General features: G+C 37.5%; 1 protein-coding gene across 1 annotated transcript in view; it reads right to left on the bottom strand.

Annotated features, from left to right (window-relative positions):
* LOC139742940 (inositol 1,4,5-trisphosphate receptor-like) overlaps window positions 1-26,589 on the bottom strand; it is a 146,872-nt gene that overhangs the window by 72,138 nt on the left and 48,145 nt on the right. Inside the window, exons 7-10 of the mRNA XM_071653448.1 lie at window positions 21,482-21,565; window positions 9,766-9,912; window positions 2,680-2,775; window positions 1,899-2,059 (exon numbers count right to left, since the gene is read on the bottom strand). Of these exons, the coding sequence (XP_071509549.1) occupies window positions 1,899-2,059; window positions 2,680-2,775; window positions 9,766-9,912; window positions 21,482-21,565 (488 nt within the window). The remainder of the gene's footprint in view (window positions 1-1,898; window positions 2,060-2,679; window positions 2,776-9,765; window positions 9,913-21,481; window positions 21,566-26,589) is intronic.

The following is a 26,589-nucleotide window of genomic DNA, read 5'->3' as shown; positions in this document are numbered from 1 at the left end:
GCCTACATTCCCTCCTACTCTTTCCCGTTGGCGAATTGATATCGCTGGAACAGACTCCTCACTCGTTTCTGATAACCTTTTGTCTCGGTATCGAACTTCATTACACTTTTTTTCAATCACCTCTTTTAAGTGAAATTTAACATTCTATCAGCTCCCTTTCCACGACTGCGAGTGAACTTTTCATGGATAAGCTGATGATATGAGCGGTGATAAATGCAAGGAACTGATTCCATTCATTCAGCCCCATGCCCCTTGAAGGTTTGCATGGTGATGCACATGATGTAGAGAGATTTGCAGTTTACACCAGGGGCATTGCTGCAAACAACTTTTCCTCAGACAGCCCATCAGAAATATCGCATAATATGTATCATGTCAATCACATGTTAATATCACAATACTGAGAGGGGTAATGACTGTCTATGGCATGTATTCATTCATTCATTCACAGCAAGGTGAATGCACACATTTACCCTCTTTTCTCTGTCAGCATGAATATATGCAATCCCTCAATCTCTCTATCATTTAATTTGCAAATTAAAATCAATGCCTCTTTATACAGACTTTTGTTTTCATTACTAGTTTCTGTGATGTGCACCATATAATTCTAATTTGAATGCCTATGTTTTCTTGGATAGCATGTGCATCAAGATACACCATGGTGTGATTGCAATATCTATTTTTTAAATGCAGCATTACTATATTTGTTGTTATATTTTGGATCAAAAATTTGTCTTCCATTGATTGGTTAAAAGACTTTCACGTGATTATAGGTATTTTGAACTATTTTAGAGTGTTGGTGTGTTTGACACTCCATGAAGTACTATTTGCAAAATGACGTCACTTTTATGACGACATTTTGCAAATAGTATATACTATTTGCAAAATGATGTCACAATCACCCTTCTTTACAATCAAGTGTACGTGGTCCGTCCACGTCCGGTCCCGAATTCTAGTGTTCAGGTTTGCAGCGGCCATACGAGCGCTTGGATACATGCGACGGGCAACTCTGGCGGTGCCACGGCTGCTACGTTTTTCAATTTCCGGTCTCTCGCACTGTTGCGTATTGCAGGCGCTGCGCTGCCGCCGCAGTGCGGCTAAACCTAACTGCGACCAGCCCCAACACGCAGTGTTGCAGTGTAACTGTGTACACGGAGCGTCCCGGGGTTAGGCTAAGCTTATAATGATTTTCACTTTTTATTCAAATTTTTGATCCAAAATATAAAACAAATATACTTTGCCTAGTTTCGAGTTTCTTGTTAAAACTATGGGCCTCGGTGACTCCAAACTAGCACTATTCACTTCGGGGGCTGCGCCCCTCAGTGAATAGTACTAGTTTGGAGTCACCTCTGCCCATAGTTTTAACAAGAAACTCTCAAGGCCAAGTATATTTGTATACTATTAATACAATCACTATCACAATCATTATCATCATTATCCTGATGATGATTATTATTACTACCCTGTACTACCACTATCACCACTAATACTGCTACTACTACTACCATCACCACCATCACCATCACCACCACCACCACCATTACTACTACCACTTCCACTACCAACGTCACCACTGCCACTACCCCTACCACCACTACCACAACCACAACTACCACTTCTAATACCACTACCACTGCCATTACCACTACCACTACTCCTACCACTGCCACTACCAATACCGTTGCCAATACCACTACAACAACCACCGCTACCACCACCACTACCACAACCACCACTACTACCACTACCACTGCCACTACCCCTACCTCTACCACTACCACCACCACCACTCCTACCCCTATCACTACCACAACCACTACCATTACCACTACCACTACCACTACTACTATATCAACTGTTATTGCAACCATCACGATCACAGATCATATTTTCTTGCTTACCGTGGCACCAATGAATCCCCCCGTTGGAGAGTGGTCGGGTCCAGCTCGAAGATGGAAGCAATGTCATTCCCATGATGCATTGGCACGAGGTGGTAAGTGGTCCCGCCGTGCGGGCCGCGCAGCTTCTCACGAGTGGGATCCTTGGTTGGGTCATTGTCGGCCTGGGAAGGGTCGGACAAAGGCAAAGTCACAGGATTCAGGGCCTAGGGTTTGGCCATGTGACATCTCTGGATCATGCTTTATCGTGCAAAGCTGTGAGTTATTGCAAAATTAACGTAACCCTTTAATACTGTATTTGCCATTTCAACAGCTAAAAATGCTTTTTGCTGATTGGTTGTCAACCTGCATGAATATATATCAGCTGTAATATTTGTTGCATTTATGGATGTCATGAGATGATTATTGGAAAGGAGTCCATTTCTGACATAACCGTTCAAGCTCATACTGTGAACCAGGAACTTCATCCAGTCACCATGCTATTAAGCTCATTCACACCCTGAAAAATCTATGTGCTCAAAAATCTACTCTTAAAAATCTCTACTCTTAAAAATCTATACTCTGAAAAATCTGTGCTCTGAAATTACCTACTTTTACACTATTGTGTGTTGTATAGTAACAGCTCAGCATTTATGATGCAAGAATGCATTTTATGGGTACTAAAGGTTATTAAAGAGTAACGTTATAAAAATATGATGCTGAATCCTGTAGATAGATGCTTTGGAGGGTTGTCTACACTCCTCTGAAAAACATGAGGAAGGGTGGATCATGGACAGTATCTCACCTCAGCTGCTAGGTACTGTCCGGTGGCAAGATGTTTGAAGCGAAAGAGGCTGTTCCAATGACCGGCTCCACCCCTGCAGGGATCGTGTTGCACGACCTGGGCAGGTCAAGGTAGGCAAATAGACGAGAAATATTGTAATAAAGTTTCTACTTGTACATCGATAGAAAAAGAAAACTGTCTTGTCCACTCTGAAATGACAGGTATGTGAGACATAAACTTTATCATTCTTTTTATGTGACAGATACATGTGTATGTCTTCCCATAATGGTAATAACAAATACCTACAGTGAATCATAAACACAGAGTATTCTCTGACATACATTGTAACAAACACATCTGGGTAATTTTTACACTGTGAGCTTCAGCTACAGAAATTGGTCATTTCAACTTTCCTTGGTTACTGAAAGAGGTTTATTCACACCTGTTAAAGGAAGATGGAAAGAAATAAAAAAATAAAGAATAAAACAACAAATATAAATCATATCTAGCACATGTCCTATTAAACTGTCCACATGCTTCATACTATACAGGTAGTGAGAGTTCTTTGAAAAGTACTTGAGTATGAGATTAAAAAAAGATGACATCCCAATATACATTGTAGTAGGTATGTTTAATCACATGTTTCTGATGAATGAAACAGGACCTCATTGAATAGCTCAATATATCAAATTGATCACATGATTGATTGTTTTCATATTTCATACTGTGCTACTTGTCTCATCAGATTGTTTTTTCTCAACCATTCCATTTAGATGAGATGAAATGGCTTCTTCCTGGAATAACTTTCCATGGGGTTCATGAAAGGAAAAAAATGGTTTACACCATGACAGCCTTTTCCATTTACTTCCCCTGTTCCACATTCCACAATATACGGGCCTGTCTGAGTCACAATTTGCTAGGTATACAACTGTTGCACATCACAAACCTTCCATGCAGAAATTTTCATTGACATCAGGATATGAGGAAGAGTTCAAGCTCCCCCTCTTTCATACATACATCTTTCCTATTTTTTTTTCTTTTTATTCAATTTTCTACAACTCATATCTGATGTAGTGGGGACACACAATCATCCACTGCATTTTCCTTCTTTGTCTTTTAAGGTTACATTATCAAAACAATGATCATCATAATTCGCATATACTGTGCATAAAAATCTAAAAGCCTCTCCATGCACTTTACAGAAAAAAAAACTTTTTAAAGATTTTGCAACTTGATTAGTGTCTGTCTCAGCTCTAAGATAATCTGGTGACCTACTCCACAAAATCAGTGCTGCAGTAGCAGTTATCAGATACTTCATTGCATTCACATGTACCCTTGACAAGTCATTCATCAATTACTTTGTTTCATCTTAATGTGTTCTTCGAACGTGATGCGTCCTAATCACATGCTTGCAGTCACGATTCTCAAGTTGTACAGTTTGTCTTATCTCCCAACACCGTCTGCTGGTCAACAGAATGGTAAAAGATACTCAGCTTGCGAGTCACATTTGTTGTTTAAGCGCTTCGAATGATCATGTGAGACAGGCTATCCCTCCCCCCCCCCCCCCAACACATTGTTACCTTTATCATTCTACATTAATATTATTATCAAGTGTAAAACAAAAGCCTCTAACATCACACACTCCCACTAGCTTGTCTTTAACATCACAGTAAACTTCCAACCACATCAGCCAGTGCCTGCAACCACAAAAGGAATGATGCCAAATGCCAAGCTCATATCTGTGACTATCTTATTTTTTTTCCTGAGAATAAGGATGTTTTCACCAATAATTTCCATGAGCTGGGAGCAGAGGGTGATCCAGTGTTGTGTCACCAAACAGAAACCTTGTATCATTTTCACTTCCATACTCTTCAACCTTTTCCAATGCTTAAAGGGTTCCTTTTACATATTTTAAAGTGTATCAAACTCTCACTCAATCAAAGCAGCAAATTTCATCGAATTCAGCATAAATCTAGATAAATCATGTATTTTATGGTGATTAGATTGCAGAGCAGGATGGTACAGAGATCAAATATAATCCAGGCAAAGAAATTCACACAATTTCACCCAAACATGAATGACAACCCACTTTGATACACAGGCAAACACACACACCACAAAGGCAATGATGTAACATTTTTATACGAAAATCATTTCTTGCCTTATAGACATTACTTTTTTCAATATAAGCAATCATGTATTTACACAAGGTACTGAAACTGTCCCTGACAACTGAGAAATGTCTGATTCACATAATACAACAAAGGGACACAAAGGAAATATTTCGACTTCTTGCAGGTAAAAAAAAAAGGAAAGGGGTAATTGGTCTACAGTTCAGCACATGCTGTTCTAATATGAATTGCATTCTGCAACTAATATTTCATCATTAATCTATTTATTCATTTATTTGTCTACATACCTTTTATTCACATATCTTTACATATATCACTTATCAACTTATTAATCTATAAAAACCTACATGCATAGATTATCTCATTAATTTTATTTTTATTTGTTCATTTATTACTTTATTTACTAAGAACACACACCTGTCTGAAAAATAACTCCCGTAGTTATGGGTAAACTCGGCCGAGCGGGTAAAGTCGGCCCCCAGCGCATGCAGTACAAGTAGTTGTACTGCGCATGCAGTACAAGTCGTTGTACTGTGCGCGCTGGGGGCCGACTTTACCCGCTAGGCCGAGTTTACCTATAACTACGGTATAACAAAATTTACATATTCCCAGACAGTTGGCTGTCTGGCACAGAGAAAAGATGATGTTTAAATTAAATTATCTAAAATTGCCATATAACAGGATTCTTCCTGGAAACCATATTCTCTACTCCACTGGCCTAAATATGAATATATGCAGAACGACTGTAGCATCTAGCAACAGCAGAGAAAATCAATAGGGTCATTTCACATGGAATATAATATACCGCCCGTATGCAAAGAAGACATTGCTTTGATAAGAAGGTGATTTTGAGGTCTGCGCAGATGATACTCATTGAGTGAGGGTATAATGAAGTTCTATCAAAGGAGATATTGATGCTAATAAGGATGCTATCACTATGCTCCAAGCTACGGGTCATCAAAAGGAGATGGCGGTATTCTCTCTTCCATGTTTATAGTTTGGGAATTTTTTCTTAACAAGCTTTTTTTTTCCACCCTGGGGCAGGTGATTAGCAACATGTCCTTGAGGAATCGATCAAGTTCCAACCAGGTATTTGATATATGCAGACATTGCCAGGGGAATAAGATATGGTAGAAAATGAAATCTTCTCTAGGGTTCTTATACACCTTGCAATGATCAGTGGCTAGAGATTGGCATTCTCTTTTGTGAGGAGATATCTCCTCTCTAAAAGCATTTACCACAAAATTTTCTTCACATTTAGAGGTAAATCTAAAAGTAAATATTGCCTTACAGACACAAAGGATCTTACTTGTAATGGTAAATCAAATCAAATTTTCAAAGACAAAAAGTATGGAATGTAATCATCGATCTCCATTCTAAAAATGCCTCAAGTATGATAGGATAATCCTCTCAACACAGAGAAATTTTATGAATTCTCATCATGGGAGACTATGCATGTTGTATACAAATTTTTGTTCTTTCTTTTCCTTTTTGTTTTAATAACAAGGAATAATTTATTACAATGCTAACCTTGATGACATTAGAAATTAATCATTTCATTTTCAGCATCTAAATGGGTATATGATGTACGTGTATACATCCCAAAAGTTTTAAAAGTGACTTGGAAATATAATGAATTTCTTCTCATGACCAATTCACAATATCAAGGTTAAGCACTTGGTACCTACTGATGATAACGCAAAGTTCTGCACTATGCATCATTCTTCTGATAAACCCTTTCATCACCACAACCTCACAAAGCAGGGGCAGATCAAGGAATTCCATACAGGGGAGGCGCTTCTACAAAATTAAAGGGAGGTGCACGCCCTATTTTATTTCTTTTTATTTCTTTTGTTTAACAAAAAATAAAGAGGGGGTGCGCGCCTGGTGCGCTCCCCTCTAAATCCCCCACTGCAAAGTACCATCAACATTGTACACAGCAATATGTCTGCAATGGTATTACTCAGTAATAGAGCAGTGAAGACCAAGTAGGTTTAAAGATACAGGTCAAAACTGTCAGTCCAATTCACCAAAGACAAATGCATACAAATACACACAAACAAGCATCTAAATTGCTCAAGACAAGCTATGATTCAACAGTGATTATGGAGCATAACACTCGGCAGTTTGGTGCCTTGGGCTGCGCAACGTCAATTAACTTTTGACTCATCAACCGCCCGCACACACACACACACACACACACACACAAACACAAACACATAAACACACAAACACACAGCTCCATCGAACAGGAGTCCACAACAGCAGTCGAGCACACGCTCAGAACTCGGCCAAGGCCATGGGCAGAGGATGCAATGGAGATATCAAATTAAAAGCTGCCAATTTGATGACATAGTTTTGAATGACCAAAATAAATTCATTTGCTATATTGGTGGCAACCTATCTCGCCCAGATCGATGAATACAGATTTTGTGGACATACACTGGACATAATCGCAATATATTGAGGTTACCACTCAAAATAATTTCATTATGAAGAAGTACATGCAGATGTGTAAATCACTTTTAGCAAACACCAATATTGATTTTTGCTGGTAATGCTCATTGTCATTCATAATGCATTTCGATACCAGGTAATAGCTCTTATCGCAATTGTTTTTCCTCACACTGTGCCATTAAACTACTTGTAAATGTAGCTGTTTATACACAATAACGACTCACAAAGGCCCAACCACTCATGGACTGATATTCAAGGAAAAACAATTTTAGCAACTTCTCATGCATTAAAATTTTATCATATCGAAGACTGCCTATGCTACTGGTTTTGCATGCCCTGCCAGCATATTTCTGCTGCGAAATTTCCATCTAAGTTGCCCTTTCACCTACATATCACATTCACAGTTGTTGCCATATAAATATTGAATATCATGTCTATTCCAAACAACAGATATTGCAGTTCTTGAAGCTACTAGAACTATGATTACAATACATACTCTGCTTTTGATACACATTTAAAAAGATATAATTTGAATCTTCCATGAAGAGACATTGCATCCTTGTTACATGGCCTTCAGTAATCACCTTAAAAACATCAACAATGATGTGATGTCAAATCAAGTCTATGTCCAGTCAAGAGCAGAACAAATCTTCCACAGAGGGGGCAATGGGTGTATAATATATTTGTTATCATTTTTTTAAAGAGAGGGTTTCCTTGTATTTTTCTCTACATCCTCAAGCTAGGAGCTTGAAAAATGAGCTGGCCAGACTTGCTCTCTACCACTGCAAGAGTAAAGCGCAGTATCAATAGTCCCACCCATGCTTCCTCAGGTAGGGTTAATTCTCCATCCGATTACACGTTTCCAGCCAAACAAACTCCCTCTTCACATTCTCATTTTTCTGGTTGTTTTGCTCTTTTCCTAATTTTTTGAATTTCGACATTTGTTTGTCTGTTTCTTTTTGTATACAGTTGAGTGCAAGCCCAGTGCTCCATTATGACATGGCTTATCCTATGCAACATATTCTCACTATTAAACATTCAGTATTCATTTTAAGTATGATTTTATGAGCTGCAGTAAACCGGTTTGATACCACAATTTACTTATGATATCTCTACCAAGATACTGCTGCTGGCTATGTAACTGGTAATAATTACCTGGTATACAATACCCTAAAAAGGTCTTTCCTCTAAAAATATTTTTTTAAAAACCAGCTACACTACTGTAGATGTCATCACACCAATGTAAATGCTGAGATATGTTCTGTCTCCCACGTATTTTCCATTTCAAAACCTTCCAGGTGTTTGCAGATGAGAGCTGCTCCCTCTTTCCATTAAAATCGAGTCAGTTTAAAAGTGCTAACAATGAGATAACTCTTGTTCTTGCTGTAGTAGTTTGCTCATAAGCACTTCGATGGCCCTACAGTGGTCACATTAAATAAATCCACACAAAGAGAGACTGATATGATTAAACTGCAACTCCAATGTTATGTTAATGTGCAGCAAATACTTTTGTGCAAATTTTAATTCATGGTCTGAAGAAAACCTCCCCCATCCCCCCCCCCCCCCCCCCCCCCCGGAATTTTTCCTGTCCTAGCCCATGCACTTCCACCAACCCACCCCTCCCATATCCCTTTCGCCCTGGGGCATTAAAGGGATGGTACAGTATTGGTGGAGATGAGAATTGGGCTTTTAACTTTTTGCGAGATACCAAGAAAACACTTATTATATAGTACAGAACATACCATTTTAAGAGGAATTTAAAGCTTATTTGATGAAAATCGGGTTTGGAATGACTGAAACATCCAAAAACAAAGTAAAACAAAGCGATCGTAATAAAGTGTGGGTCCCACACTTTATTAGAATCGCTCTTTTTTGGATATCTCAGCCATTTCAAAACCAATTTTCATCTAATAAACGTTGAATTCCTCATAGAATTACATGCTCTTTCATATTTCATAGAGGTTTCTCATTATCTCACAAAAAAATGTTAGAAACCTGAAATTAGGTCACAACCAAAACTATATCATCCCTTTAAAGACAAAATGCCTGAAATAGCATTTTCATCCACGATGGTGCACTGTGGGTCATGAGGTCATCCGTCATCGTACAGTCTGTTGCACGTGTTGCTAGCTAAAATCACCCTTGGGCGGAGATGTGGCCAAGTTGAAAAAATAATTCACTGTCGGTAATGCCCGACAGACAGAGCAAGCCATGCATTCAGGGCAGCTTTAAAAGCTCTCATTGACCCTAGCTTTAAAGGGAAAGACTCCCTGACACACAAATGTGGATTCAGCTAGAGCAGAAAGATATGGGGGGCAGGGAACACTCAGATTGAGTTTATCCCCCCCCCCCCCCCCCATTTGAATATAAAACCAATACCTGCATAATTCATGTGTATGCATACACTGTATAGCAGCTTACGATAACAGTGATCTGTCACCGATTATCATATCTTGTACAAAAAAAAATGAATCACATGAAAAAAATGGAAACATATCAAAGATGGCGAAAACTTTACCTCAACTTCCCACAGTGCCTTGGAGCTGGTAGCGGCCGCAGCTGATGCCCTCCCAGTGGTTCGCAGAAAGACGTAACTCTTCTTGCGGTACTCGTCGCACGTCAAAAACTTCTCCTGTTCTGCGTGAAATAACCTTGTTACATCACCCTACAGAAGAAACAAAACAGAATAGCAAAAACAATACAAATGTGATATACTGTACATTTTTGTTACTAATAGCCATCAGGTATTTCATTCCCAAATTGTTACAAACACAGATAATTTCATAAAATAAGGCATTGGAACAGATGAAAAAAAAATTGATATAAAGAATAGGTTTGTTAGCCATCTTCTCTGTTTTATTCTTTTTAACACCTTGTAAAGTATTAAAGGAATATTTGCAAGTAGTTAACTGTATATAAGCCATTTATCACCATATAATGAGAAATTGTACCAAAAATTCTATGAGAGAGGAATGATCTAAAGACATGGCTTTACAGAGCTTAGCTGTAATGCTTTGGAGCTTCTATTACACTGCATACAGCTACATTATCAACTGCAATCTGTTGCATCCTGTAGCAAATAGCTGTAATTTTTCCATTTAAAAAACGAATCAACTTTTCAACAGTTCATTTTGATAGGATATGGCACTAAAGCCATGGTTCGTTATGAAGGATTACTCGCAGGAAATCTGTACCTTGTACTACATCCTACCATCCTAACTCCTATTGATGCACAACTCTGATCATCAAATCCCCAAATCCAGAATCAATGCATACAAATGATTCAAAATGCTGTTTGTTCAGGAAAGGTATCTAAATCTCAAGACCAACGATTACGTCGTTTTGAAACATTTCTACACACACTGACAACAACACAAGATAAAGTCCAAGGCTATTCTAAAACACCTCTGTCCATTTTTAGAAAGGGACAAGTGTTAATAACTTGAAATTACTGTTTTTTTATAATGGTTTTCATGCTAAAAAGAAATGAAAACAATCAGATGATAATTGTTGTTTTGACCTTTGTGGTTGTTACTTTAATGTTAATGCAAAATAACATCAACACAAAATTAGGAGAAAACTTATAATTTTTTATTTTCTAAATGTTGACAATTTCTTAAATAATCAGTCATAGATTGAGGTATCAAGAGGTTTGTTTTTCTTTTAATTTTGGAACTTTATAACAATTACACATATATACATGACTGAAATGAAAGAGGATTTTGTAATCTACTGAATGAAAACACCTAATAGCCCCATGGACAGCTGATATTGCTATGGCTGAGTGGCTGTGGCGAAGCTGTTAACCAGTATGACACCAACTACTACAAAAGGTGTGGAACTGTAGCAGATTAAACACGATTCAAGCAAGAGGACACGAGTAAGATGGAACGGAACACATTCATGATACCCGTAACCTCGAACATGTCTACAGCACTTCCTACTCAAAGGCAAGGTATAGGGACAGGGACTTTTGATTCTTTCTACCAGATATAGCGTGCCGCCAAAGAAATTGATACCATCCACAAGATATTAACTGACCCTACAGGACATAAATACAACCTTGGTTCTTTATACAGTGTCATCATAATGTGCATGTTGTTTAAAGTCACAGATATCGTTACCTGACATGTACTGTGAACTCTACAAAGGGTCATTTTGTGGATCAAAGGAATGAAGGTTTGTTTCGATGATACATTTGCCCAAATTATGAGACTGCTGTGTCTTTTTTAATCGCCGTTTTATGTCTGTGTGTCATAACATGTGCACTTGTTGCTGTGGTTATTAGTGGGTATAATACAGTAACTGTGCATATATAATGCCCACATACTGGGCTTCATGTTGTGTGGTTTGCATGGGTCAATACCAGCCACCGCTTAAACAGGAGAAAAACTTGTCTCCCGACCCCTCTTAATGAAGCGGTCACCACTGTAATTTCATGTTTTTAATAGTTTATTGTTGTTGTTTGTTTTTTTCCCCAAAAGGAAGTGAAGCAATGTCATGTAAGACAATTAATGACGGCACAAGCCACAAGGCTTGCGTCTGCTCTGGTTAGCTATGGAAAAATCTGTTCAAGGAACCGTACTATGATTGTGAGAGACAGTGACGTAAAGTTGTACTTAGTAAAACTGTATGTGTGTATAACTACACGTATATATGTGTGTGTATCGTAATTTAATACATGTAGCAAGAATCCAAAGGGCAAAGTGTTTTCAGGATGCAATGACAACAGGGTAATCAAGGGTATGTTCACAATTACATAATATGCTAACTGAGCATACCTAGAATTCGGTACGCAATATAGCAACTGACATTTCATTGACCTGGGGATTAAAAAAAAAATCACCTTTAATGCACACAATTTTTGTTTCTTTTGCACATGAAAGCATTCACTGCATCATTACATATTTTGTTCAGTTCATTGGAGATTTTCATCAATGACTCAAAGCAATTCAAAATTGCTCTCTTACCATGCCTTTAAAGGGATAATTCTACACATATTCAATCAAAAATCCTGCCTCCCCCCCCCCCGAAAAAAACCCTGATTTTCTGTAATGACAGAGAAGTACTGACTTTCTTTGTTTTGACCAGCATATTCAAATAACCAACCCATGACAAACGATAAGCAAGACTAAACTAAAAAGAGATAAACTTCTGTAAAATGTGTAGTCATTATAAAACCTTTCACAGGACAACTTAATACTATGCCAGGATTTTTGTGATTTTGTGTCCAGAAAAGCCTACTTTAATTGAAATACCAGTATCAAAATGCAATGTTAGAGGACTTTGCATTCCTACCATTCAACTGGTATATTGACTTTCACGATTCCTCTGAAATTCTCAGTGATATTGCTTGAACTTACTACTTCTCACTCTTCTTGTAATTGGTTCATTTGACTTACGATGCTCACTTGCTTTCTAGATATTAGAAAGAAGGCTTAGAAATGCATGGAAGGCATATTTGAGAAATATTAGACTTCTTGTGGTTCACTCGGTAGTTGCCCAATATTAAGGTGCTCCCAAGGAAAAATTGCAACTTTGGAAAAATCAGATAATCAATGGGTGAAAGTTGCTGGGCAACTGAAGTACAGGTACGTTGAACAACTGGTTCCAAAAAGACACCTTCAACCAGAAAAATCAAGGACAGGAGTGCAAATTTCCCAACTTTGTGAGAAGTGACACCATTAAAAAAGAAAAAAAAAGAGAACAGTTTAATACCACAAAACAGTGACTCAACATTTGTAACATGAGTTCTGTATTCTTCCCCAAAATCACACACACAAAAATATACAACAGGCAGCCCGAGCTACTATAATACACCATGGCAACAGTCAGTATGCCTTTTACTACCTTGCCAACTGCACATGCAAATTATGGTAGTAAAAACTTGCGATGTCGCTACACAGTTTTTCATTGCAATGTGAATGGAAAGTGCACAAACATCACAATTTTTTCAGATGAGAATGCGCCACATAATTGCAAATTAAAATCTAGCGAAGAAAATATATTTTCCAGTGCATCCCACCCTCCTATGCTGGAAGAATGTGGTTGAGTCAGACTGCTGCTTTCAAAATGGAGAATACAAGTCGTATCGCACTGAAGGTCATCAACATCTTTTGTATACCCATCTCCCTATTTTCAACCAGCTACACATGCACTTCTTTTCAATGTGGCAGATGCCATCAGAAACGCCAAGATATCAAAACTTACGGTGAGACTACATGGGTAGCAGATAGCAAGCATACACAACATGCTCCTATGATTTTCCATCATATCCTTTAACTGTTTAAAAACACTACTTACCATTTGCAGGTGAAAAAAAAAACCTATTGTTCACATTCTAGTGCTTCAAAATAGTTCTCAAAATGTGAGTTATGGATGAAAGAACAATGTGCAAATGTTTATCAGTATGTAATAATCAATACTAAGTATCAATAGATATAAAGAAAAATGTGAAAAACAATTTGATCAAAATTGTTTCTAGAATAAATCGTCCTCAGTTATGGTTAATGTAGAAAATTAGTGATGTCTCCTCACATTTGTGGCTTGATTGCAAAATTGTTATATAGTGGGGTGTTTTGTGATACAACTAAACTATACATATGCATCAAATGTGATAACTCACACATTTATTCAACCACTGCTCCCAATGGTAAACAGTGGCTTTAAGCTACAACATTGTACATCTGTGCAGCAAATTCCAGCCATTTCAACATGAAAAGCTTACTTTCTCAGATATCACAAATTATGTTACATGGATACTGCAAAGTAAGTATTGTAAGATTGTACAGCCTAAAGGGTTTCACAGCAACGTCAGGCTGTAACATGCTGGTGTTGATAGAAACCAGGCTCCCCCATCCCCACCTACATATATACACACGATGCTTCATACAAATTAAAGTTCTTTTAATATCTTAGACAACTTCCCCAGGGTTGCGTAGAACAGTCCTAACCTAAACAGGATACCTGTCTCTCATCATAGCTACTTCACTTCAGACGAATACACACAGATCTTTCCTGCTCAGCTCTGCCCTTCCAAACCTGTCAGCCATTACATGCACTATACAATTTTATTCTGGCAAAATCTAACCCTGATGGTGTTTTTACATCAACCCTTCACATTCAAAAGTTTCAACATTTTATATCATTACATCATAATGACAGGTCTTTATAATACACCTTTTGCTGCAAAAACAACAGCAAAAAATTCTATTGGCTGAAATACAGAAAAGTTCATTCACATGACAAAAGGAACTTAAAGGCTGCATTTATCATCTTTCCCATGTTTCAAACATGTTTCAATACCCAATATCACAATGCATTTATAAAGGCCTTAATTTCGGATCGCATTTCTTGACTTGTTTAGTTTATCATCTCTATCGTCAGTCAAGAGGGAGGCCTTGTCACTGCACAACTCCATTGCGCAGTTTGACGCGAGGAGCGGAGATGTGTGACAGTGTAGTTGGCAGTGGTTGGTGTGGGCAGGCCTGAACTATTAATGCATTTTAAAACATCTAGTTGCAAAAAATTTATCATCTCTACAGAAATGCGTTTCTGGCTCAAAAGTTTTTGTGGTCCCACTTTTGTTGGCACTTCAGAAAGATGTTTCTAACCTGATAATCAAAAAATCTTTGCATTTACCAACTGCCTAAATTTCCCTGAAAGTTATTTAGTAACCTTAATTCTGTACCATAAGCGAGATGATGACACCCAAACGTGACACCCAATGATGCACCTGGGATATTCTGGCACCGGAAGGAGGTTTTGTTCATTTAAAATTCAAACCAGAAAACACATAAAGGAGCATAAACTTGATCAAATCTATACATATATTATATGAAGTAAAATATCTCAAAATTACCAATGAAACTAAAGAGACAAAAATAAATACAATAGTGGCTGGAACTCAGACTAGTTAAAGAGACTAGGTGGTGCAACTCCAAAAGGCCTGGAATCAGTAGATGGCTCATGTTTTAGGAAATGGGAATTATTTCTGGCCAGCCCCCTTAGGCCATGTGTCATCCCGTCTACCTTGAACTTCAAGAGTCCCACCGACACACACATACAATTGTATGGATACAATTCAAACCTCTTGAACACCTTTACATCAAAAGTGGTCAAAACAAGCCAAGGAAAACAAACAAGTATGTGACAAGCTTCGCCTGGAGAGTGAGAGGTGTGCCTTGAGTTCAGACGTAAGGTGCTACATAAACACTTGCCCGATGGGCCGGGGCAAGTGAAAATCACAGTCGGGCAAGTGTTTTGGAAAAATGAGAAAAAATGTTTGCCTGATTTGGGAAAGCTAAAAAGTTTTGAAGCCTACAAAGTCACCCATACAGAAGTCCAAAGATAGTGACTATTTAGTGATGCAATGCACTTACTAATTTCATTCCAGCAACTTTCCAACACTTACATGATGAAGCCCCAATGCAATGCAACACCAACACTCTACCAAACCAAGTTCGTTACTCCAATGTGTTTAAGTGTGTGAATCAACGTGTGCTGTTTATTCGATTGACTTTGTTTTATTAAAGGACAAGTTCACCTTCAAAAACATAAGGATTGAGAAAATGCAACAATATTAGTAGAACACATCAGTGAAAGTTTGAGGAAAATTGGACAATCAATGCAAAAGTTATGAATTTTTTAAATTTTTGTGTTGGAACCGCTGGATGAGGAGACTACTACAGTTTGTGAGTCATATGCGTACAACAGTATAAAGGAAATGTAAAAGAAAATTCAACATATTTCCACTTTTTTCGCATAATAAAAGAGCACTTGACTTGCCTCTTTCTAAAGGCAGGGGGAATAATATTACCCATAACATTTGTCGGTAACGAGTGATGGGAATGTGTACTTTTTTCAAAAGATGGAATTTTATGAAATTCTCTTTATATTTTCGTTATATTGTTGTACGCATGTGACATCGTACACTGCAGTAGTCTCCTCATCCAGCGGTTACTGCACAAAAACTTCAAAAAATCATAACTTTTGAACGGATTGTCCGATTTTCCTCAAACTTTCACTGATGAGTTCTACTAATATTACTACATTCTCTCAATCCTTATGTTTATGAAGGTGAACTTGTCCTTTAAGCCCTTGACTTACAAGTGATTTTCTATATGATTTTATCATATTTTGGGACTTTTTTTTTACAGGCAACTAATTTTCATGTCCAGGCAAGTGTTCTGCAATAATTTGAAATCTGCTTGCCCAACTGGGCACTGAAGTGGAAAAAAAAAGTCTTGCAAGCACCCTGAAACATTGCAAATTTTGTAGAGGAAGGAGTAGGCAGTTTGTATCTGCTGTTACTCTCATTCATCTGCACTGATTCACCCCCTTGCTAGCCTTTAGCCCTCTTTGTTCAAGAATGGGGGAGGCGTTGATGGATTTAATTGCATGGTACCAGGGCGGTGGAAGAGCTCCCACCATCCTGATGGTAGAAAGTAGACACTATTTTTTGCTAGCCTCTCAAATTCTCCCCCCCCAAAAAAAAAAAAAAAATAAATAAATAAATAAATAAATAAATAAATAAAAAAATAAAAAAAATTGTTAAGTATTATGCAACATTGATAAGAACGTTGAAAATAGAAAAGAAGCTCCAGCCTTATTGGCCAATGCCAAACTTAAAAATGAACTATTAAAAAGTTACATATATCTCGATAAATGTCAATTCTTGACATTTCATTAATTGTGATGCTTATTTCAGGCCATGATTGGTGCATACAGACAGTCACATGATTACGCATTTGTATTTTACTGTAAATTAATCATATACTTGCAAAGTTTGCTTCTAAAATTAGAATGGCATTAATGATTTTAGAAAAATAGTAATGATAAGAATAATAATCAACCCTCATCATAATTACACAGCTGTAAAGTAACCTAAATGTAAGGTAATAATGGAAGAAGTAGTAATGTCACTATAATTTCCATCATCATTATCATCATTATGTACCTGCAGCCCCTATAATAAGATATTGAATGGGACTATGTTCAGACAACAAATACACTATATGAAACTGGACATATAATCATCTGTGTGCAGGGTGGCTATTAGACATCTGGGCTAGCAAAAAAAAAAGTATGAAGAAGTTCAAAAAGTAATCATTAATTAGAAATCAAAATGAAAGCATTATTACAAATACCCTCTTCACATTGTATTTTTTACTTCATACTAAAGAATACTATGAGTAATACTGCAAACAGCAAGTTATTCCTTCACATGAGTGATTTTTGTATAAAGCCACCTAAAAAAAACAACAACAAAGAAAGGGGAAACAAAAAATCACACCTTCATACAAACTATCCTGCGCTAATCAAGAAATGTCCTTGGATACCTGGTTATGAAATGAAATTCATCCCAAGTCACCTGCTCCTATCACATCTCAGCTATGCAGAGGACTTCCTAGACATCTGACAGGAATTTCACTGACGTCAACATTAAAAATTGTCTCCAGTCTAGTAAAATTGTCTCTGCAATGTCTTGACATTTAATGAAAAAAATGTGTAAGTGTCATACCTCACAGCTTGAATGATGGCGTGGTCATTAAAGTGTGATTAAAATGATGCAAATTGCAAGGGAAGCAAACTCTGTGAGTTAATGGTTGTACACTGACATAAATCATGAAATTTTCATTCCTTTATGACATCACAGAACTGTCATAATGGAAAACAAAAACAGAGATGAGTAAAAAAAAAATGAATAAAAATAATCAGGCCTTTGAGAAAGAGTATATTATGCATGATTGTGTGTGTTTGGAAGTGGAAAAAAATATGTTATAATCTATATTTGTTCTACTTTATCAAAACATCAAAGCTTGCAACAAGGCAATATCATCTACGCATGGCATCTAGTTTGAAACACAGACTGAAATGACATAGATACAAAATGTCACACTCTCTAGTTATGTATTCAATGTAAGCGGCTTGATGAGTTCATGAAAATATGTTTTCAGATAGTGGATAACTACAACACTTGCAGAATTTGGCTAACTCACAAGAGATATCTTGATGTGGGTTTTCACTCTTGAAGACCAATGGCAAGTTAAAAGAAAATTTGGTATAAAGTAGAAAGGACAATATGTTTCCCTGACATCAACAAACTAATAGTATGTTTTCTGTTCCTATTTATGTTATTTACTTAAAAGTCACATGGCATGATTTTGGAGTGAAGTGTTGCAATACAAATCTCTCCATCAAACACCAATCGGAAGCAGTTTGTGATTGGCCAATAGAGTCGGGAAGCTCTCTGATCCGAAAGTCTACCAGAGTCACATGATGAGTCCCAGCAGGCAATCCAACAATGAGGGCAGTGCACTCATTTCCAGATTCCCTGCTCCCAATAAAGGAATGAGGTAAGCCGCAAACTTGGCACAATCAGTAACCACAAACTGGGGGAAATCTTGTGGAGTATCTAGTGCACTCCAAAAAACAAGCCAGTATTTACGAGCAATAAAACTCAAAAGAAAAATGTCCCATATGATAAAAATCATCTATAGATGCCCTAAGGGAATGACTCTTATCTGGCAAGATCTGTCTAGTAACAGCTGAAATACATAGAAATTCACATTTTATCACAAAAACTGGTGAAAGGGCATCAATTCTCAACTGGCTTCTAATCCATCAGATCATTGCAAATATTCTTGGAATCATAACAAAGCAGCAAGATGTGAAAGATGACACCATTTCATGAACATAGGGACAAAAAACAGAAACAAGAGCAAACGATGCATATTTCAGTCAGGCAGAAATTATGAAATGTAACTCTGAACAACTGGAGAGGGAAAAAAAAAAGAGGAAAATAGCAGCCATATTGATACCAACTTTCTGCACAGTGATTAGCCCTCCCAGCATCACTCCTCTGTAAAATACCATTAATAGCAATGCGCAGTGTAGTTGTCTGTGGAAGTGAAGGAGGTAACCTACAATTTGTAACTCAGGCCCAGGGACATATTGATCATTGTACTGTCATCTACCAAATAATCTACATTCCTGTTAACATGCACGATGTGAATCATTTACTGAGTATTACAACAGGAAAGAGGCAGATTCAAGAGATACATGGGAATTGTCAGTTACACTACACTGCAGTCATCAACACGATTAGATATAAGCATGTTTTATTTGAGAACATGGGTGTGTATGTGTGTGTGTGTGTGTGTGTGTGTGTTTGTATGTACATGTATGTATGCATATCTGTGTGAATCTGATAGTGTAGTGGTACATGGATTTCTTGGGTCTACAACAAATGAATAGATACCATAAAACGAAAAAAAAAAAAAGAGATTGTGTGTTTCCATTGTGTACAACATTTTTTCCCCTGTACACAAGGTACAGTGCAGAGTACTATGATCACTACTCCTCTTAATTCGATCGCTGGATCCAGATTTATTTACAGTAATTTGATTAAGTTCCTTGTAATTTTTCTTTCACGTATATAAGCTCTCTTAAAGGTATTGTTAGCCAGTGGGGGCAGGAATTTTTAAAATGTATCACATTTGATGCATATGTCTAAGTCAGTTGTATCACAAAACATCATACCACAAAAAATTTGCACTAAAGCTTGAAATATACAGAGATATCACTATTTTTTCAATAAACCATAACTGTTCATGGTTTCTTCTAGAAACAATTTTATTATAACTATTGTTCACATTTTTTATATCTACTTGATATTGACTATACTGTCTGATGAACATTTCTACACTGGTTCTTTTCATTCCTAACTCACATTTTGGAACCATTTTGAAGCACAAAAGCTAGGTTTTAGTTTTATCTGCAAATGGTAAATAATGCCTTTAAGGCTGTGAGAGCAACTGTAATACTACATCAAGCAGAGACTCATTAGCAGTTGAAAGAGAAAGGATGTTGTCAACATCATAATGAAGAAGCATCATAAACATCACGGTTTAAAAGGCTAAAATCAATTTTGATATTACATATATTTCTATTTGGTCAGCAAATCTATTCAAAAGCTCCATCAGTCAATTAGGGGCCCAACTTTCGTTACATATAGTTACATCTCTCAGGGCAAGACTGGTCAAAGAAGCCCAGCACTAACCAATACATTTCGGGCTGGTAGATAAGGCAAGGGAGGGGTTTTAACCCATCCTTTACTGTGCACTGAATTTCCTGGATTGCCAAATTGATGTTAATGACATCAAATTTGAGTGGTGCATTGCAGACCAAAGAATTGTGATAATTACATATCTTTTTTGCTTGTTTCTGTTCTCCTCACAGATGTATGTTAAGGAGAGAGTCTCAAGCCCTAAATCTCTGTTTTTAAGTGATAAACATTTCATGAATACTTTATCAATGTTAAAGTACTTTTGTTTCATGCCAACTTTCATTTTTCAATGCATTTCAATAGCAAATTTACAGCTTCATCAGAATACAGGTTTTAAATGTCTGCATCATCTGCAACTATCTGTTGGTCATTATGAGATAACAAAACACTTAGCTGCAGAGGTACCATAAGAACATGGATAAAATACACGAAAGCTAAGCACCATATTTTGAAAGGGGAAAAAAAAAGGATTTAGTGAGTGACACATCTAAGCCCTGAACAGGTATGCTGACAATTCAGATTCTTTTTTAATGCGCTATCAAAGGCATACAGGGAAGCTCAGATTATCAATCATGTGTCTGTTTTAATGCATCTGGGCACCATACAATCGATGACAGAACTGAAATGAATTGTGCTTGTGATTGTGCCAACATCACCATTGGCCAGCATGCAGCTAAGCCAAATAAGGAAGTATTTGGTGAGAAATTGTTTGTTATTGATGGCAGACGAGTGAAGATCTGGGCAATTTCTGCCAACTCTATCAAAAAACAAAACAATAACAAATAGAATAATATACACAAAGTAACAAAAATTAACAAAAATTACAAATTGGATGTCATAAATTTGTAATATGATATAATATGGTAGTTTTGAGTGATTACTATCCAGATATTGGTCGGGTATAGAGGGTAAATTCTCTTTAATCCCAAATCTTATGATTGGAGCTGGTTGGACTGGTATCACTACAATAGGTGTCGTTTGATCAGGAACAGAAAAGTGTTCCCAAAGAGAGTTGAATCTCACACCTTCCCGTATGTAGTCACACTATTTGACCACTGGGCCACATGCTCACACAAAAGCAACCTGCAAATCACATAAATAGAAGCAAATTATGATTTCAAAACAAATTCAAGAGCAATAATACTTGTATTTGAGGAAAACTCACCCCTTTTAGGACCTCTTCTATGTTCTCCTTGTGTTCCATGAAAAGGGAAACTTTCCAACATGTGTTGCAGTTGACTGCGTTGACCTGGGACAGAATGAAAACATTTAAAAACGCCATGAAAACAATATCACACCGAAACAGGATAATCCACTTGAATGGTGCCATAAAACTGTCTAGATCAAACCCACTACACAGTTTCAGAAAATTACAGTGAAGGAGAATTTAATGATTTCCTTATAAATTGAACATTAAATGTTCTAGCCACTTCTATGTGGGCCTACATACCCATTACTATGTCAGCAATTTTGACAAATGTCTACAAGTCATGTTAAATCAGTCAATTATCATTCATTTTGTTATGTTTGTTTGTTTGTTTGTTTGTTGTTTTGTTGCTGCTTTTTTAAGGGGGCTCACAAGAATACATCTAGAAGCAGTCACAGACCATGCATAGCCCTGTTGCATAAAACAATGGCAACTTTGCAACTAAAATGGTAACTCTGCAATCGATGGTAACCATCGGTGATTTTTTGGTTTGTTTGGTTGTTTTTTAATTGGCTAAGGGATAGTGTTGCTATGGTACAAATGTAGTTATCACTGATTTCAAGATTACCATTACTGCAGAGTTACCATAGTTTCACACAATGGGACCCAGGAACTAGCGGTGAGATTCTTTACAACACCTGTGTTTAAGACTGTACTAATGCAGTGACTTATGAGAGGAATGTATTTTCTGCATTGATATCAACAAAAGTGTCCACAGCAACATCGACACAAACACCAACTTTAAAACCAACATGTATCAGTTCAAGTGTCAACATTAGTGGTGATATCATCACACATATTGAACGCAGTTTGAATCTCTTGATATTGACACTGACATCTTTATGAATTCATAACTTTTCTGCTAATTCTTCCTATACTTTCACAGATTGCTCACAGGTTGCTTTCTCATTATTCTTGATGTTCAAATTATACAGGGTGTTGAGACACAAAATATTTATACTAGAACAGTAAAGCTATACCAAAACGAGCGAGCACAAAAGGTGACCTTGTACCTGTCACTCAATACCATAACAACATGTGCAATGAGAAAATGCACATCTACAATAGGTTTTTCCAGAATGGTCGAAATTAGCATCTGAACGGTCTGTCGGCTATACGATAATTCTTTATACGTCGTCATTTCTTTATCGAGTTTTGGTATAAACTGGTTTGCGTCTGAACAGGGGGACAGTCTTGCTTTCTGGGTCAACTTGCTGCCAAAAAAAGACTGTTGCCCCTTCATCTACTGGGTAATTAACGACAGCCCCTGCCAACAGTGGACAAGCAGTGGGAAATCAGGGAAAGTAGTATAAAGGGATGGACTTGATCAAAACCCTGCCCTTTTTCCTCCGACAGGAACAATCAATTGCAAGAGGCAGAGAGGAGTATGACAGAGTGCCGAAAGCAACGCGGCAGCCACAGACATCAAGCCTGGGTATCCATCAAGTGCACGGACAAACATGGTGCACTATGAAATGTGGTTTGGGTCCATGCGATTGGTCAATGTTCCTGTCACATGGTAGTCCAACATAGCATCAGGTGACCTCGCGCTATGTGTCTTTGCAAATAGGTAATGTGCATGTTCCCCACCAGGTAGGTCTATTGAAAAGGGACCACTTATATACAAACCTATTGTTATCACAATTGGTCTTTTTAGTTTTGGGATTTATTGATTGTAGTGTAAAAGAATAAAATATGCCTGGAAAATAATGCTTCATGCACATAAAGGACTAGAAAGGTTGCTTAGGGGTCAGTACGACTTCTGAGAAATGTAGCATTGTCACATCAATCCAAAACTGGAATCCTGAGACAATGTGTGCACTGGGCTGGTTGAAGTGATTTTAATGGGCAAGACTACATTGTAGGTAAGATGACGAGGAGGAGGAGGAGGAAGAAAGAGGCAGAAGGGTCCTTTGGAAATTAGTGTGTGTGTGTGTGTGTGTGTGTGTGTGTGTGTGTGTGTGTGTGTGTGTGTGTGTGTGGCCTGTGTGTGTCTGTGTGTGTCTGGTGAGAATGAGTGTGCATGGGGTGTATGGGCATAGGGCATGGGACATGGGTGTAAGGAGCTATGGGGTGTATTAGGGTACAGGGTATGGGGTGTATGCAATATTGGGTGTATGGGGTACAACCAGTACCATGTATGGGGGTATGGGTAATGGGGTGTATGGGGGTTTGGGTATGAGGTACAAATTTGTGTATATGGGAGTATGGAGCATAAGGTGTATGGGGTATGGAGTATGGGGCCATCAGAGATTATGAGGTGTATAAGAAGATGTGTTAAGTTCAGTTCAGTTCAGTTCAGTTCAGTTTTTATTTCTGCATTTCAAAATCAATACAAATCAACAAATCAACAAAATACTTACATAGTCATTTACACAGCTGATATTCGTAACGTTTGGATCTTACATACATTTTCTTTTTTTTCAAGAACGAATATCATATATGAAAGGAAGCAATAGGAAATGATAAAAATGAAATGCAGGGGACCATCATCATAAGCTAAGCTTGACGAGGAAGATGGCCCCAGGTAAAGAGATACATAAAGAAAATCTTGCCACTCACTGAGTGGGAAGTAATTGTGCGAAGGATGGGTCAAGGGATGTACACATTATCAAATTAACAACAAAACATCACCCACAATAAAACAAAAAGCTATAAAAATATAAAAAAAATGGCAACTGGATGTTAGTGCCATCCTAATGCTACACTGTTCCGTATGTGCCTGCTTTTCACTCTTTATAGCACTATCTCACTGCACAAACTCTGTGGTAACAATGGTCTTGGTCTTTGAGTTTCACAATCATCATGTTACACCACTTCCAGTTTCATTTCTTCACTGCTACTTCATATCACAAGTATCCAATCATTCTTAGATGACCCGAATGCCTAGCTTCAAATTTGTTTCATTACATCTGTATAAATGTGATGTACAGTCTAAGAGCCATGACTTGTATCATATTGTGGGGTCTGTTCAAGTGTTCTAAAACGGATACTCATGTTCTGACATCACATTTTGGATATAAAGTGTGCCACATGGAGAAGAAAATGTCATTAACTGTCCTATAGTCCCAGACATAGTAATTCTTTGTACATGCTCTTCATGGTATGATTGACTGTTCAGAAGAAACGCAAGACTCTGGACATTATAAATCGGTCTTCAAAACTCCATTCAAAATTAGAGCTCTGAAAAGTCATAAACAACCCCAAATACTATGGATTTGTTGCATCAAGTATTTTACACTCACACACATTACACACATACAGACTCACACACAAACACTGCACATTTAGTGTCTCTTCTATTACTACATTCACCATCTATTTAGCGAGTCTATTTTTTCATGAATCGGGACTTCCCGACAATTTCACAAATGGTTCAATTCAAGATCATGTGGTACACTTACTGTAAGAACAGAGACATGTGCACGCCATATTCATATCTAGATCAGTTAGTAATTTTGTGCATTGCTAAATTTCTGAATAGAACCCAAAATTTGCGAAGATAAAAACCTTGTGAAACACACAACATATAGAGAACATACATGTAAGTACCTGACAACGCACTTAAGCTATCAAATGTCCTTTTTACCAAACAATAAAAGACATACTTGGGTTGAGCACCTTTTTTTCGCATCACATTTCATATATGTATTTGTACACTGTACTGAATGTAGAATATGAGCAACAACAGATAAATGTCAAATGTGGTTGCACAGCAATGATATCACTGGAAAAAAAAATCTTGATATAAATGTTTACACTCCTGGACTTAACCCTTTCTCTGCCAAGCACTTTGGATGCTGTGTGCCATGCTATGGGGTTTTCAGTGCCAGTCGACATCCAAAAGCTCACAAAGGGTTATCTTAAGGATGTACATCGCCAAGAAGAGGGAGATGCTTCAGAATATGCTGAATACATCAGCCGCAACAACACTTCCACTCAGAGGCGGACTGACGTCAGACGCAAGCACTAATCTCTTAACATTTCTCCTCGAAGCTTTCAGCCCACGATTCCCTCCTTTCAACAGCCCTCCTTGATTTCATTTTTTTTTCCCGACCACTTTTGTGTCTGCAGTTGCTTCTCTCTTAATTTCTATCTCTCTTTCCCTAACTCTCTCTCTCCTCATGTTTCCCTTTTCCCCAAAAGACAGCAGTTCTATAAACATCTCTGAGTTAAGTGACCAGAGATTTCATGAAAGAATAATATTCCCTGCTCTTTGAGTAACAGAAGAAAAAAAAATGGCGACAGTCTATAAAGAGGTGTGTCTCGGAAGAAAATGCATCTTGCTGTTCTGAAGATAGCATGCCCACAAATAACTGATATAAAGGGACTCCGGGATCTGACACAACACTTCAGTGAACAAACAGTGGCACGCAAACACGAATGTACATTTAGTTCTTGCAATATTGCTTTGAGTGCTATTTTAGATCAAATTTCCATATGACATTGTTCAGGGGTACCCAAGGGAACAACATCATACCAGCATCACACACTGAAATGATGAACATGTTTTGACAAGACTGAGCTGTTTAAATATACAATACATGTATAATGTATAAAATCTTTTCTGTCCCAGGGACTTTGGACTATGTGTACAATGCTATGGGATTTTCTGTGCAAATCAGCGCTCAAATTATACAAAGGGTTAAGTCCCTAGTTCATATACTTAATACACTCATGTACGACACTGCTCCATACACTTTAGAATAAAAAGATTGCATAAGAGATAACACTCTCCAGTGGTGAAAGGGTGTGTACAGTTCTGGTCGAGGTGAGGATTTAGTTTTAAACATTTTGCGAGATATATTCAGAAACCACTGTATGAGATGTCAAAGAGCATGCAATTGTAAGGGGTATCAAAAGTTTATTTGATGAAAATCAGTTTTGAAATGACTGAGATATCCAAAAACAAGGTGAAACAAAGAGATCCTAATAAAAGGCGCGGCCCGTCGCCTTTTATTATTAGCACTTTTTTGGATATCTCTGCCATTTGAAAACCAATTTTCATCAAATAAACGTTGAATCCTTCTTAAAATTACATGCTCTTTCATATTTCATAAGAGGTT

The sequence above is a fragment of the Diadema antillarum genome, unplaced genomic scaffold (assembly GCF_040938485.1).
Source record: "Diadema antillarum isolate AM-2024a unplaced genomic scaffold, OU_Dant_1.0 seq00001039_RagTag, whole genome shotgun sequence".
Classification (NCBI taxonomy): domain Eukaryota; kingdom Metazoa; phylum Echinodermata; class Echinoidea; order Diadematoida; family Diadematidae; genus Diadema; species Diadema antillarum.
Note: the sequence above shows the minus strand (reverse complement) of the source record. Positions and strands in the feature narration are given on the sequence as shown.